At 42.8% G+C, this 13,621-nt stretch overlaps 1 protein-coding gene across 6 annotated transcripts in view; it reads right to left on the bottom strand.

Moving 5' to 3' along the window:
* The window catches only part of ZNF423 (zinc finger protein 423), a 219,717-nt gene that overhangs the window by 79,410 nt on the left and 126,686 nt on the right, over positions 1-13,621 (bottom strand). For all 6 annotated transcript variants that reach the window (XM_064519577.1, XM_064519574.1, XM_064519575.1 and 3 more), the window contains one exon: positions 8,137-8,221. In XM_064519577.1, coding sequence (XP_064375647.1) covers positions 8,137-8,221 — 85 coding nt within the window. The remainder of the gene's footprint in view (positions 1-8,136; positions 8,222-13,621) is intronic.

Genomic DNA, 13,621 nt, shown 5'->3' with positions numbered 1-13,621 from the left:
ACGGAAAACATCGTACCCAGCGAGGCCTTCTGAGCTGCTGTGGGGCTCAGTCTTCGTGAAGACCATGGCAGTCATACATGCGGTTTCTTTCTTTATTTTTTCTGTTTAGGGGGAAGAACGTTTTTTGATTTATAAAATCATCATTTCTTGCAAGGAAAAGATCAGTATTTCCACTGACAATTACAGAAAGCATCTTCGCCTCGCTGCAGCCTGACCACGGCAGCCCGGCGGCACTGCCCCTCTGTAACCTTCGCCGTCGCTGCGGGGAAGTCGGACAGGGACGACGGAACCCTCCTGCCCCGAGCTCACGGCGAAGACCCACGCGGGCTACGGCTGTCACCAAAACGGTGAGTTCGGGGACTGGGTTTTAATTAAAGAAGCTAATTTAAAGAAAGGCACACCCTGAATCTGCCAAGTCAAAACTAGAAGTGAAGATCTGCGTAATCTCCTCTGCTGCCAGAAAGGAGAACATTCAATTGAAGATCTTCTGATTCTTACAGAGGCCCAAAGCCATCAAAAATTACTAATAAATTGACCCAAAAGGAATTTGTGACAAAAATACTCATATAGAAGAAAGCAAGCAAGTGCATCTGGTGCAAACAACAGAGACCGTTTACACAAAGGCTTTACCTGTGCCATGAGCCTTGAAGCGCTGAAGAAAGGTAGAAGTATTTAAAAATTTAAAGGACCTTCATTTGTCTGAATTGCTTTTAAGGAACCTGACTGTAGAAAAGTTTCCCTCTACAAATAATAATAAAAAAAAGGTACTCGTGCCCTAAAGAGGCAGAAACATGCAGGGAAGGCTGCGTTTGATTTGACTTGCTTGCCAGCTATGACAAAACAGAAATAAATTTGTTTTAAGGACCACGTCAGTTGGTAACCTCTTACTGTAAGAGACTAGATTAAATTTTCCCTAAGGTTAGGGATGCCATTTAGTTTGAAATGTAATTAAAGGCAACAGGCGAACTGTCTCTGAAGTCAACCAAGTAACAGGAGGAACAAATCTGGACCTTTAACTTCTAGACAAGCCATTTTTCTCTGATAACTGCATAGTTAGGGTTCAGCATATGTAAGCCAGTTCCCTCACTTATTCAAAAGCAGAGTGTTATTTCATCATAAAAAGAAGAAAAGGAAACATTTTAGGTCCAGTGTTCAGAAGTGATGAATATGGAACCAGACGTTCACAAAAACTGAAATTCAGGATTTTATTAGTAGAAAAGGAATTTAATTATAGTTCACTAATACTATGTACGTTCTTTTCCCATTTTCCTATGACTGGAAACAGTCTGGAACATTGTCCAGGCTTTCCTAAAGAGGTAAAAAGACAAATTTATAAATCTGTCCAAGCTAATTCTAACTAACCCGGTATGGGTTTTTCCAGTTTCACCACACATTCATTCCTGGGTTCCTTCTTCATTTTTCATGTTTTGGCCACCTTTCACCAAAAGGCGCCAACCTTGCTGTCGCTCAGCACAGACAAGGCCGGTACCCGATGCTTCCAAACTGAGCAGTTTGTCTGGCAAATAAGGAAGAAACAGGGGTAACATCTACCTTCTCCACAGAAAAACGTTCTCTCTTAATAGTTCCCGTGAAGGAATCATAATAAACACCTAGATTTTAAGGCAGAACTGGTACAGAGATTAGTCCCAGAATTCACACGAGGAGAAGACAACTTCCGTACAACATTGTTTTACACAAGGTCTGAAGAATAGGCCTAGACAGGACCAAGGGTCCCGTCCCCCCTGCCAAAATATTCTGGCGTTTCCTCTCCGAAGGAGGAAGCAGAGGGGGGGCTGACCGCTCCGCTGGGAAGGAGCCGAGTCACTTTGCCCTCCGCAGGGAGAGCGGACAGCCCACATGGCGAGAGCCTCCTTGCTTTTCCAGAGTCAAGATGAGCAAAGAAGGGCCAAGAAATTTGTTTGTGAACTTGCATGCAGAGAGACATGGCCACACACATGCAACATATCTGAGAAACAGGCAGAAGGCATCTCTGCGGGCTCTTAAATAAAAATACAGAAATACAACAGTTTTCAAAGCTAATAGCATTAACAAAAACGAAGAACAAGTTACACATTCAGAAAAATTACAGCTACTGAGGGCAAAGTTTGCTGGAAAGCAGCATTTTCTGCCACACTGGCTAACTGATGCTGAAAGGCTGTGAGTAGGTGGAGGGGCTTGCTAATGATAACTTTGAAGAAACATCACACTTAAAACTCCGACTGATTACAGAAAAGGTGTTTTATCAACTGCTCCCTTTATGAATAAATATGAAACTACCAGGAAAATGTTTAAACAGGTGTAATCACAACTGCATATGAAAATTGAGTTTGGAGGCTGTAAGGAATCTTAACACAGTTAAGCAAGAATGAAAGCAATGTAAAGCTGTGATCATAGCCGATTATGGATGTATCATGCAAAACAGGAATGTTGTCATAGCAGCTATAAAAATGTCAGTGAAAACTGAACTACTATTATCCAAGTTGTAAATGAAATGAAAAATGCAAAAGGAAAATGTGAATGAATACATTACGGGAAAAGCTATTTCTTTCCTGTTAGATAAACGAGCAAAACAAAATACATTCTCATGAAACGGAGTACGAACAAATATGCCTACATAACAATTGCAGGAGGCCACATCCACACGGTTTGTCTGGATAAAATTTACATTTTGGGTAATGAAATTTCCAGGTCTGAGAAAGGAACAAACAGTAAAAGTGTAGTGTTATAAAACTAGTTTTAAAGTAAGAAACCAGTTAAGTCCTGGATTCTATCAAGGGCCAATATTGTTTGTACTGACGTAAAAGCAGCTTCCTCTATCTGTTAACAACGGTAATTTGGCTTTCAGGGTAACTGCTCTGTTAAAAAGTGTAGCTGTTAAAAGGGAACATTTCTAGCCTTTTATATGCTACACTCATCACTATGTTATTTAAATGTGTGCACAAGTCCTTCATGCTAAAAATAATTAACACAAAAACACAAATCCAGGGCTTAAAGTAGGACAAAATAACATTAGGAGCTATTGACATAAGCACCTCCCTCCGTCCAAGAACCGGATCCGGCCAAAAGCGCCGCTGGGGCGAAGCCTCCCGCCGCGGGGCCTGCGGGACTGCAGACAAGCCGGGCGCAGGCGCCGCAGCCTCACGGCCCCCGCGCGCCTGTGCAACACCACGTATGTGGTTCGGCTGTAAAGGTAAGCACACTTAGCTTTTTCCCTTAATATTAGTCTTTCACAATAGCCAGCCACTGCAAAACGAAATTCGAGTGCATATTGTTAATTAAAGCAAGTCCACAAAGCATTGGATATTTAAGCAAGCACTGGGCAAATATATGAAGGCTGTACCTTCGTTTCTGCATTAAAAGAGCAATTACTTGGAATATGCTTTACAAACATCAAAGTTAAAAAAATATTTTTGAGTTCTTAATGTGACTGTAATTAATTCACACATTCAGCTGTTGAGTCCAGAAATATGTTCCTGTTGATAATTTGCATCTAATGCTTCAAAAACAATCTGGCACACTTCTATTTGCCTTAATGCCTGAAAGCTATTACCAAGGTAGTGCTTTACAATGTCATCATCATTGCTACCACGTATACACTTTAACTAACACGAGCGCTTAGGCCTGAAGAGTTTCCCTCAAGAATTAAACAGTTTTGTCTCAGGACACAATGTCATGACAGCAGCTTAATGGAAGGGAATGTATTTACCAAGCGGCACCCTTAAACTTTAAATCAATCAGAATTCAGGAATGGTGTTAAACAAACCACACAAGGAAAAGGGAGTTTTACCAAATGCAGGCGAGCACCAGGTCTGCGACGGGCTCCTCGCCCACAGCCACAGCAGCGCTCCCGGCCCCATCGCCCCGCCACAGCCCTCCCGGCGCCTGAACACCGGCAATCGGTTAGCATCCGAATTTAGGAAAACTGTGACTTCTGCAATTCAAAGACAAAGCTCTTAGCTTCAATTCTTAAACAGAAAAGCATGGCGTAATAAGGAATATGTTGTTCCATGCCTGACTTTGAATGCTACCTCCGCCCCTTAGCCACTCCTTGGGTTTCATCGCAGCGGCACTGGTAGGTATCAGCTACTAATTCTTTGGCACATAAAATCAGCTTTCTGAATTGCTGCTTTTAAAAAAATTGATTACGGTCGTTATTATTGCAGTTTGGCATCTTAAGAACAATAAGAAATATATTTTTGGTTATTTTTTTTTTAGAATATTTGTATGCATCTGAAAGAAGGTAGTTGTGCGTGGATATCACCCCTCCTGCTTCAGCTGTGGTGTGGCAGAGCCTTTCCAGGACACGGCCGCGCGGCCACGGGCAGGGAGGGCGGCTCGGATGCTCGGGGCCCTGGTGACACCCGGCGTAGGGCACGCCGCAGCTTATGGCAAGGCTCGGAAACCCCTCCCCGTTCCCCCAGGCACAGCTGTTCAGCGTGGTCCTTCCCGCCAGACCAAGCACGGAGGTGTTTATCCGGACAGCAGCACAAGAGGCCAGGTCGGAGCGAGCATGCCGGGACGGGGTGCCGCCACGGGACGGACGGACGGACGATGTGCCGGCAGCCCCCGCGGGCCCGCGTGCGCACGCTGCTCCCGGGCAGGGCGCCCCGAGCATCCCGGCCCGGCGCCTGGCCGGAGATGCCTCCTTGCCCCGTGCCAGCACCAGCCATGCTCCGCTGAGCTCCCTCTTTTTTTGAACCCCCTTTCCATGCCAACGGGCATGTTTCAGAGAAGCCTCAGCCAGGGCAACATGGCGAAGACCGCCGCTGGCTGCAGACCCCCCCCAGCCCGCGGTGCCCCGCGGCAGGCACTCCCGAGCAGATCCTGGCTGCCGAACCCCCGCCAGCGAGCTCTGCTCTGCTCGGCCGCTCGCCGCCCTGCCACAGGCCCCCGCGCGCCGAGGCCGAGCCTCCCCCGCGCGCCTCCTCCGGGGACGCGTCCGGGCTGCTGCCGCGCCGGGGGCCGCGCGGGACCGTGTGCGGCTGCGGCTCTGCACAGGATATGCAGGGCCAGAGTGCAGAGGGTAATTTTTCAAAGCAGTGTGTGGGAGTAGCGCTGAAAATTCCCTGCATACTGCTCTGCAAAAAGTAAACCAGCCCTACCTCCAGTTACGAGCGGGGCCCCCAACTCCAGACCGCATGGCCGCGAGGCTGAAGACAGAGACGTGGCCAACTTCACCGCATGCACTTTTACAGACTACAGTGTCAGGAGTAACTGAACTCTTTAAACCCATTACAGACGCTGATGCTTAAGGGGTGTCATCGTTTCTAAGCAGGGATTCCTCTGCTGAGAGCCATTTGCGCAAAATAAAACTGTTAGCAAGTGTTGAGGATATATTTCAATTATTGATTTTGTGTTTCTCCAGTTATGAGAAGAAAGTGCAGCTGAGAAGTCTGGGATTGTCAAAAGCACGGAAGGATTAATTTTACCTAAAAATTAGGTGTTGAGGCTAACTTCCTTGCCTTGGCTCGCTCCAAAATCAAAAGGGAGATAAAAATCTCTCCCTGGAAATGCTTATCCTGCTCAAACTCTTCTCTTAGATTGGTATCAGCCGTTCACTGGAGGTGCCTTCTTCTCCCAGATGGGGCCTCAATATGTTAGACCAGATACCTTCATTTTAGATGGATACAACTTAGCTGGGACGAGCCCAGCCCTGCGCCATGCGGGAGGAAGCAAGCCCCACGGGACGGGTCCGTGCAAGCTGGGGTCTCGGTGCCCCCTCGTAACACCAGAACACCAAAAACCGCCTCACCTGCGGGTCGTGGTGAACCCTAAACTGACAACGACCGCATCAGGTAACTGCCAGGACGTGGATCTGGGCAGCACAAACACCTACGAGTTACTCCACACTTTCTCTCACTGCCAATCCGAGTAGGCTTGGTCTGACACAGCAGCAGAAACTTCTTGCACCCATTATTTTATAAGTGATAAAACAGCCTTAGTGATAACGAGGCACACGGCCATCTCTCCTGCAGCCCGTGTGAGGGATGAAGGCTCCTGGGCTTTGAGCAAATGATGCAGGGGCAAGGCAGACCGGCAGTCTATCATCCTTCTGAATATCGCTGACTCAGTGCTAGGCAAACGAATCCCAAAAATCTGCACAGCATCTATTCGCAGAGGAACCATCATATCTAGTCCTTCCTCTCAGCTTCGGTACGCCCCAGCAAGGAGCAAATACCAAGAGGAGACTCAGTGACAGCACCTTTTTGGAGCCAGTCACGTTTGCTGAAGGAGAGGGGCCCGAGTGTCCCGTGCGGCTGACCGAGACCCACAGCGTGGGAGGAAGCCTGGTTCCCCTTTAGAGGCTTCTACAGTTCACTCTCTCCTAAACTCCACCATAAAGAGACGATTTGAACGTAACGAAGGGTGTCAGCCTGAATCTCAGCAAAGAGACGTGAACATGTGGCCCCTAAATGGAATGAGTACATGTTTTCTTATCCTGGTATTTACAACACCATAGGTGTATGGAACTGCATCCATACGCACGTTTTTACTTATACAGGCCTCCAATTTTGTACGATAACTTATGCACAGTTCCAAGGAAATAACAGGTACCATTTTCACAAGGATCAGCACCACACTTCTCTCCACATCCTCCATCTACCACTGCCCTTTTGAAATAACTCTAATACTGAAACTTGGGATGTTAGCTATACCATCATGTATTATTCCAGATCACACTAATTTGGGAATATACATAAATAATCTTCATACATGATTTGAAGAAACTGAAGTAAATTGAAGAAATCACTTCACTCCAAAAGGACCAAGAATTCTCACCTCTAATCAAGCAGAACCTTAATTCAGAACTTCATGTACTACATATTTAAAAATCATCGATTATCTACTGTATCACAATTTAAGGCGAAAGAGTGATAAGCTTGCCTAAGGACTTCTTTCTTTCAGGCTTCTTAAACAAAAAGAAAAAAAACTGGGGGGAGCACTATGAAATCACTATGGTCCAATTAACAAGGATCTCACTCTTCAAGCTTGCAAACAAGAGATAACATTAACACCTGCTACAAAAGCAAACATTTTTAGATATCTTCATCTTAACCTACTTGACATTGACTTGAAACTCCTGCCTGGCTCTAGGATGAAAATTATTGTGATTGACATGTACATTTTTCATTTGGCAGTGGGGGGAGAAGACGGTGTCAGTCTGTATTTCTCCCTGTCTGGTATTTATGCATAATTCACATCAAAGATAATAGGAGTTACACACATGCACTGACGGGAGAATAGTTTCCTAAATGTAAAATTGTTGAAGGGAAACCATTATGCTTATGGGAGATAAATGCTGCACGCGAACATGTGAGACACACAAAGTGCGCGGTAGGGTCCTGGAAGGATCTCGTACAACGTATGCCTGCAGTGGCATGTGTAAGTAACTCCTCCGTGGTCTATGCATCAAAGTAAACTGATCTCTTGGGCCAACACATATATTTATAACATCTGTACAGACAGGAAAAACATTTCTTTGCATTCATCAGAAAAGCAATCATCCAGCTGCAACAGAAATACAACCCATCAGATAACAACAGCACTTTACTACAGACTCCTACAGCAGGACTGACTGTAGTAGAAGGTAGCAAGAACAGCTTTATAAAACACTTGAATATCTGAAAAGTTGAACTTTCTGAAGTCCAGAATTGTTGGAAAAAGAAAAAAACACCAAAATAACTTTTTAAGTGTTTTGTTTTGACAATGTTCCTCAGGAATTCACCACATTTAGCTGGGAAAATGCTAGCAGTTAAATCTATTCAATGTCATGACATACAAAATTGAAACATAATTGCTCCTAAGTGGTTGACAACTGGCAAGTACTTTTTACATGGATGGAGAGAAATTTATGCTATCAAATGGAAGATACTGTCAAAAGTTTGATTTTAATATAAATGAAAATGCTACATGAGGACTCAAAAGGATAAGGAAAAAAGCTCAGCAGTAACACTTTTATAACCACATATTTAAAAAGCTTTGAAGTGAAGAATCATTACATCAAAATCATTTTCCTTGAAAGATAAAAAAAAATAAATTACAGCATGAATATTAACAAGTTATTAGAATAGTGAATTTCAAAGAGTAGCAAAAAACAAGCAGCCCATGAGTGGCCTAGTTTAAAGAATGTCTTACCAATCATATGGTTAGCGACATGGATTTGTATCTCTCTCTCATTCTCAAAGGTCATCTGGCACTTGATGCATTGATAGGTCTTTTTCTGTTTAATAACCAAAAAGAGATTAGAGAAAACTGCACTGTAGCATAAGGCAAGTGTGATCATGAATATAGCATGTTACGTGCTTCAACTTCCCTCAACTGCGTCCCTTCCTTCCTGCATACCCCCAACAAGACACCAAGTTGGGCTGGGCTTTCTGGGACCAGAAAATATACTCTCTAATTAATAGCCTGCTTTTAAAGGACTTTAATTTCAACTTTAAAAATTCAAATGATAGTATGGAATACTTGAAAATATGATTGAGTACTTGAGCCATAATCAAATTGCTCATGACATTTAACCCATTGCAGTAAAAATTCCTGTACAGTGAAAAAAAAGACACAGATTAAAATGGGAAATCTGGGTTTTTTTTCCAGAAAAAGATCAACTTTTTTCAAGAAATTCCATCCTTAAATAAAACTCACAATAACCATAGGCAAAACAGCTATAGTTACTGGGGGTAGTGAAGGACAAAGAGAAAAATATATTTTGTACTGGTCTCTCATCAGGAATCCTGGAAAATGGCATTACCACAAAGAATGGTTTCCTTGCACAGTCTGTTGTGTATTTTCTCTGTCACAAAGTCATACCAGGGAGGCTTAGCTGCAGAAATCAGGAGATAGTGTGAAGAGGCAATTACATGAACCATTTATTCAAATAGGGAAAATGGGTTTTGGACTCAGATTGACAGGGGTGCATGTACTTGAGCAACATGACAGGCAAAAATCCAAGAAATCATTTGTAGAAATTAAAACGCACGTTGACAAGTCAGACATCCAAGTTATGAGAAAAATAAAAGACTAATGCTAAACTTCTGTGCACTTACAAAAACTCTCAATTCCCCAAGCAGGATTATGGTGCTATGGGTCTAATGTGCGTGCTCAATTACCGCACGGGAATATGCGATCTAAATAGACATCTTTTGACATGCAGTTTAGAAAAATTGGGCCATTTATGCCTACTCCTTCCCGTAGAGTAACTCCGACTGGAGCACTTGCCGCAAGGCAAGCGGCTTCTCCGGCTGCTTCCGCAGTAGGGCGCGAGCCTGCAGCGCGTCTCCACGGCTGGGGCGGGCAGCGGGGAACGAACGTGCAACCACAGCGCACCGGCCACAGGCTCAGTTGGCTGGCGAATGAGTGGGAATCCCAAACCATTAGCCCTGAGAAACCTCATTCAGGAAATTGCACCCTCTTAGTTGATTGAAGCAATATATTTTGCGGAATTAATTTTTTGTGCATTTTTACATACAAATTATTTTTTTCCTACAGCCTCTCCACCCCACGCCTAGGTGTAGAATGACATTTTTAGGACAGCAGTAATAAGTCAGAAGTTTTGAGTTAAAGAGAGGAGTTGCTGCCTCTCCCTCCATGCATGGGATCCAATTTCCTGGGACACCTGCTGAGCAAAGAACAAATTAGGGGCTGCCAGGAGCTTCTTAACTACTTCCCATGTCATCAGTGGCAACAAGTTAGCCTGCTGGAGGCTAATGAACACGCTGTAATACCCTAATAACAAATGCACCAATCTATACGTTATGCATATTCCATGAGGTCTGTACACAGCGTATGTGTGCACATATGCAGGGCTTTCGAGGCTAAAACAACAATGGGTGATTACCAGGACAATAGGAACGAGGATATACTCCATTGGCCGAAAACTGCCACAGCCAACCATATAAAAGGAAATAGTTTGGACTGGCTAGTTATCCCTAGGCAGCTCAAGAAAGTGTCCTCCTGGAGTCCATTTGGAAATCACGGCTGTTAATGGAAAAGCAGCTGGATTTCTGACGCAGTGTTTCCTGGGAATCTATTCCAGCAGACGGCTGTAAGCACACATACACACACATGTACGCTCAGACACACTGCCATACACATGCTGCAGGCTCCCAACCTCAAAAAAAAAGGAACGAGAGAAAAAAAAAAAGGGGGCAAAAAACCTTGGAAGAGAAAAACAGGATTGGGCGGTGAATGATTCATGTGGTCACATTTAAAACTTGAAACCTTCCTCCTCTCTAAGACTTCAAAGCTGCCCAGGCTCTGTCCATTGTTCAACACATCTCTGTCAGGAGGGTCCTAAGTAACTAGTTAAGAAGGACAATATTTTAGCTCAGCCCTATTTCAAACCTTTAAAGTTATATTAAACACAGACAAATGATTCATTTTTTTAATTGATTTTGGTGCTTCCGAAAGCTACTTACTAGCAGATCTGGAGACAGGATGTCTTTGTTTATCCACAGACCCAGTGCAAACCCCTCCTCACCCCTTCACAAACTTAAAAAAGCCTATTTGGTGTGACCACCCCTCAGCGAAGAGAGCAGATTTCGAGCTTCCTGTGAATATTATCTTTAGGCTCAGCTGACACACGTGCATGCAAAAGGACAGTCTAACTGGGGCAACGGCTCTTGCGATCGAGTGCCCTGCCTGATGTGCAATAACATCAGTAAATGGCTTCACACAGGCCACTAAAAAAACTATAACTCGACTGGCACCCAAATGTATATAGAAGAGGTGAAAGAGTTGATTTTTTTGGCTCATTGGTAATTCTCTCTAAAAGAAGGTCACCAAATACATTTCCATTCTCAATAAATTGGGAGCATTAGTTTAAATACAAGGTTACGTTATTTGTGGTACCAAAGATGACCTCCTATTACCATTTTTGTGGGTACCATGGCTTCAAAGACATTTGTAATTGGCTGGTTATCTCTTTTTAAAGTTTTGGTCTTTATGAGTGGTGATGACAAATGCACCAAGACTCTGAGGCGCTGATACAGTATAGATAACAGCATCAAGGTGACATAAGAGACCAGATGAGCAGACCTTCAACAGAGAGCTCAATTCCCATTAAGTCAAGATACTTAATTCCAATCTTGGCACAAAATAATAGTAATAACAACAGCGGGTTGTGGTTTCTTTGCTGAAATAACTGCTGTTCCCATGGGTTTTCCAGACTGTCCTCCTTTAAATCTGGAAATGGTTTCCTGTTCTACAAAGAAAATATTCCTCCATTCAAGTGGATTTACAAGGGAAGGCGGGGGGAGGGGGGGGGAAGGAGAACAAAGAGAAAGAATTGACTCCAAGAAAGTGTGCAGGAGAGAGGGAAGGGAGAAACGGAGCACAACGGGGTTCATTCATCCAACTTCCCATGCCATGTCTTTTGCTTCTTCAGTCCAAATAACCTAGGTGGCTAAATAAAGGAACACAGTTCAAGATGGAAATTTAACTGAAGTCCTGAGCATTTGCCATTGTCAATGTTAACTACAGTAGAAAGCAGTAATGAATCTGTGTAAGAGAAAGAGCAGCCTGCGAAGTGACCGTTTCCAGTACTAGAAGAGGCAATGTGTAATCTCAAAACTAAACAGCTAGCCATGTTTCTCAGGACACATGCATCCCTCTAAAAGATGTTAGAAGAAATTAATAGAACATACTAAAAATGGAAGCTCCTATGTACAGAAATATGTACAGAAAAATGAAAGTATTACTTTGGATGTGACCATGATAGAATAAAAAAAAAAAAGTCTTAATCTGTCCCTTTGCCAGATACTGGAATGGGCTCAGCCAGCGCAGTGTCTCCAGTTACTACGCTCATCTAAAAGAAACTTAGAGCCTTCTACAGCTGGAATAGCTGAAGAATCAAACTAATATGATGTTAGCGCAGCCTTTCACTACCAAGGGTTATTTTATTTATTCCTCTTAGTGATGTTCTATATGAAAGATGATTAACTTGTCTTAAAATAATATCATCTGATGCAGATGTTTCGTTGTACAGGAGGCAAGCACTTCGACCATCTAGAAATCTATCTTTGTTGACCATCATGATTTGATCGTACTTAGATACGTGTGTCCAGGAAGGAAAGGCGATTAGTTCACAGACATTACTTCATGGTTGTTTCCCATACTAAAAAGTAGGTAAGAAAGAGAAAACACAGCAGCACTTTAAGTGCTTTTCTCTTTCTTTCTTATGGATAAAAGAAGAAAAAAAAAAAAACACCTGCCAAGCAATTCTGAATGCTCAAAGGTTTTTGAACCTCATCTAGCTGTCTCCAACTGGTTTTCAGAACAAAACTCCTAAAAAGTCAACAGTAAAAACTCAAGCAAAATATGACAAAATATTCATATTCCCTTTGTCATGCTATATGCATATGCGCACACACACAAATATAAACACACACAGTTAAAAGGAAGAATTTTCTTCTGCTGCTCTACTTTTTTTTCCTGCCAAACATTTTCACTTTTCATTCATCAAGGGCTAATATTTATTTTCTTTCTCTCTTTCTCTTTGGAGTTAAATCTTCACTTAACTTTTTTTGAAAATTTCAGTTCAAGAACTATCCCTGTTGGTGGACTGATTTCTGGCAAAGTTATCTATTTGTATGTCATCTTTTCCATTTGCTAGGTTTTCATTCTGCTTTTTCTTATTTATTCCAATGTATATACCCACTATTTAAAATCTAATCTTCCTATATTTTCTCTCTGAATGCACCTTTTTTCTCATCTTAAACTGCTTTTCTGTTTAAGAAAGAAAAATCAATAAAATGTTTGAAAAAGAAACGCACAAATGGTCAAGAATGGGAGAGAAGCAGCTCTTGTCTGGACATCTACAGATCACTCTACATGCATTGGGCACTTAAGATAGCTTTAGTAAAACGTTATTTTACTTGTGCACAGCATACTAACAAGATGACAAGAGAGATTGTGTCCAACTTGCTTAGTTTCATTATGAGGCCAATGAAGTTAAATAAATGTTATTCTTGAAATACAGGAATTTATCACCATTTAAAAGAGATGATAATTCTTTGGAAACCCCTGTGCTAGACAGACACAAAGGGCATTTATTACCTTGAGAAACCAAGGTTTCCAAGTGAACTGATATCAGAATTCAGGTCTTGTACCTATAACGAAGAGCTAGATAATGAATTATTTCTCATAACAATATATCTATTCCTGGGATGGATACATACCATAAAGGTCTCAGATACCAGCATATGTGCCAGCCACAGACACCTGACTGATGGTACCATTTGTCATAGCCAAAAATGCTGATTTTTCATGATCTTCCACAAAGGAAGCAAGACCTGCCCTCACGGGATGAAATTCAAAGCATTCACCTTGTTGAGGAACTTAAACCATCCCCTGAGAGAACAGGTATGGAAGCTCTCACTGAAAAGAGCGAGTTAAAGCAAGAAATCAGAGTGGAAAATGGCCACGTATGCTGCTTCTGATTGTCACTAGGAAAGAAAAGGTAACACCTGAAGCTCTAGGCACGGCCATACGAAGTAAGAACGAGTCCTGCCGAAGAGAACAGAACTGTTTAAAAGAATTTAGAAGGAAATAAAGAGAAGCAGAAAGGAGAATGACCTAGCCAGAATCTCACCCCGGAGGGAGAGAGATTTCCATGCCTTATTCT

The sequence above is a fragment of the Dromaius novaehollandiae genome, chromosome 13, assembly GCF_036370855.1.
Source record: "Dromaius novaehollandiae isolate bDroNov1 chromosome 13, bDroNov1.hap1, whole genome shotgun sequence".
Taxonomy (NCBI): domain Eukaryota; kingdom Metazoa; phylum Chordata; class Aves; order Casuariiformes; family Dromaiidae; genus Dromaius; species Dromaius novaehollandiae.
This window is presented reverse-complemented; position numbering and strand designations above follow the sequence as displayed.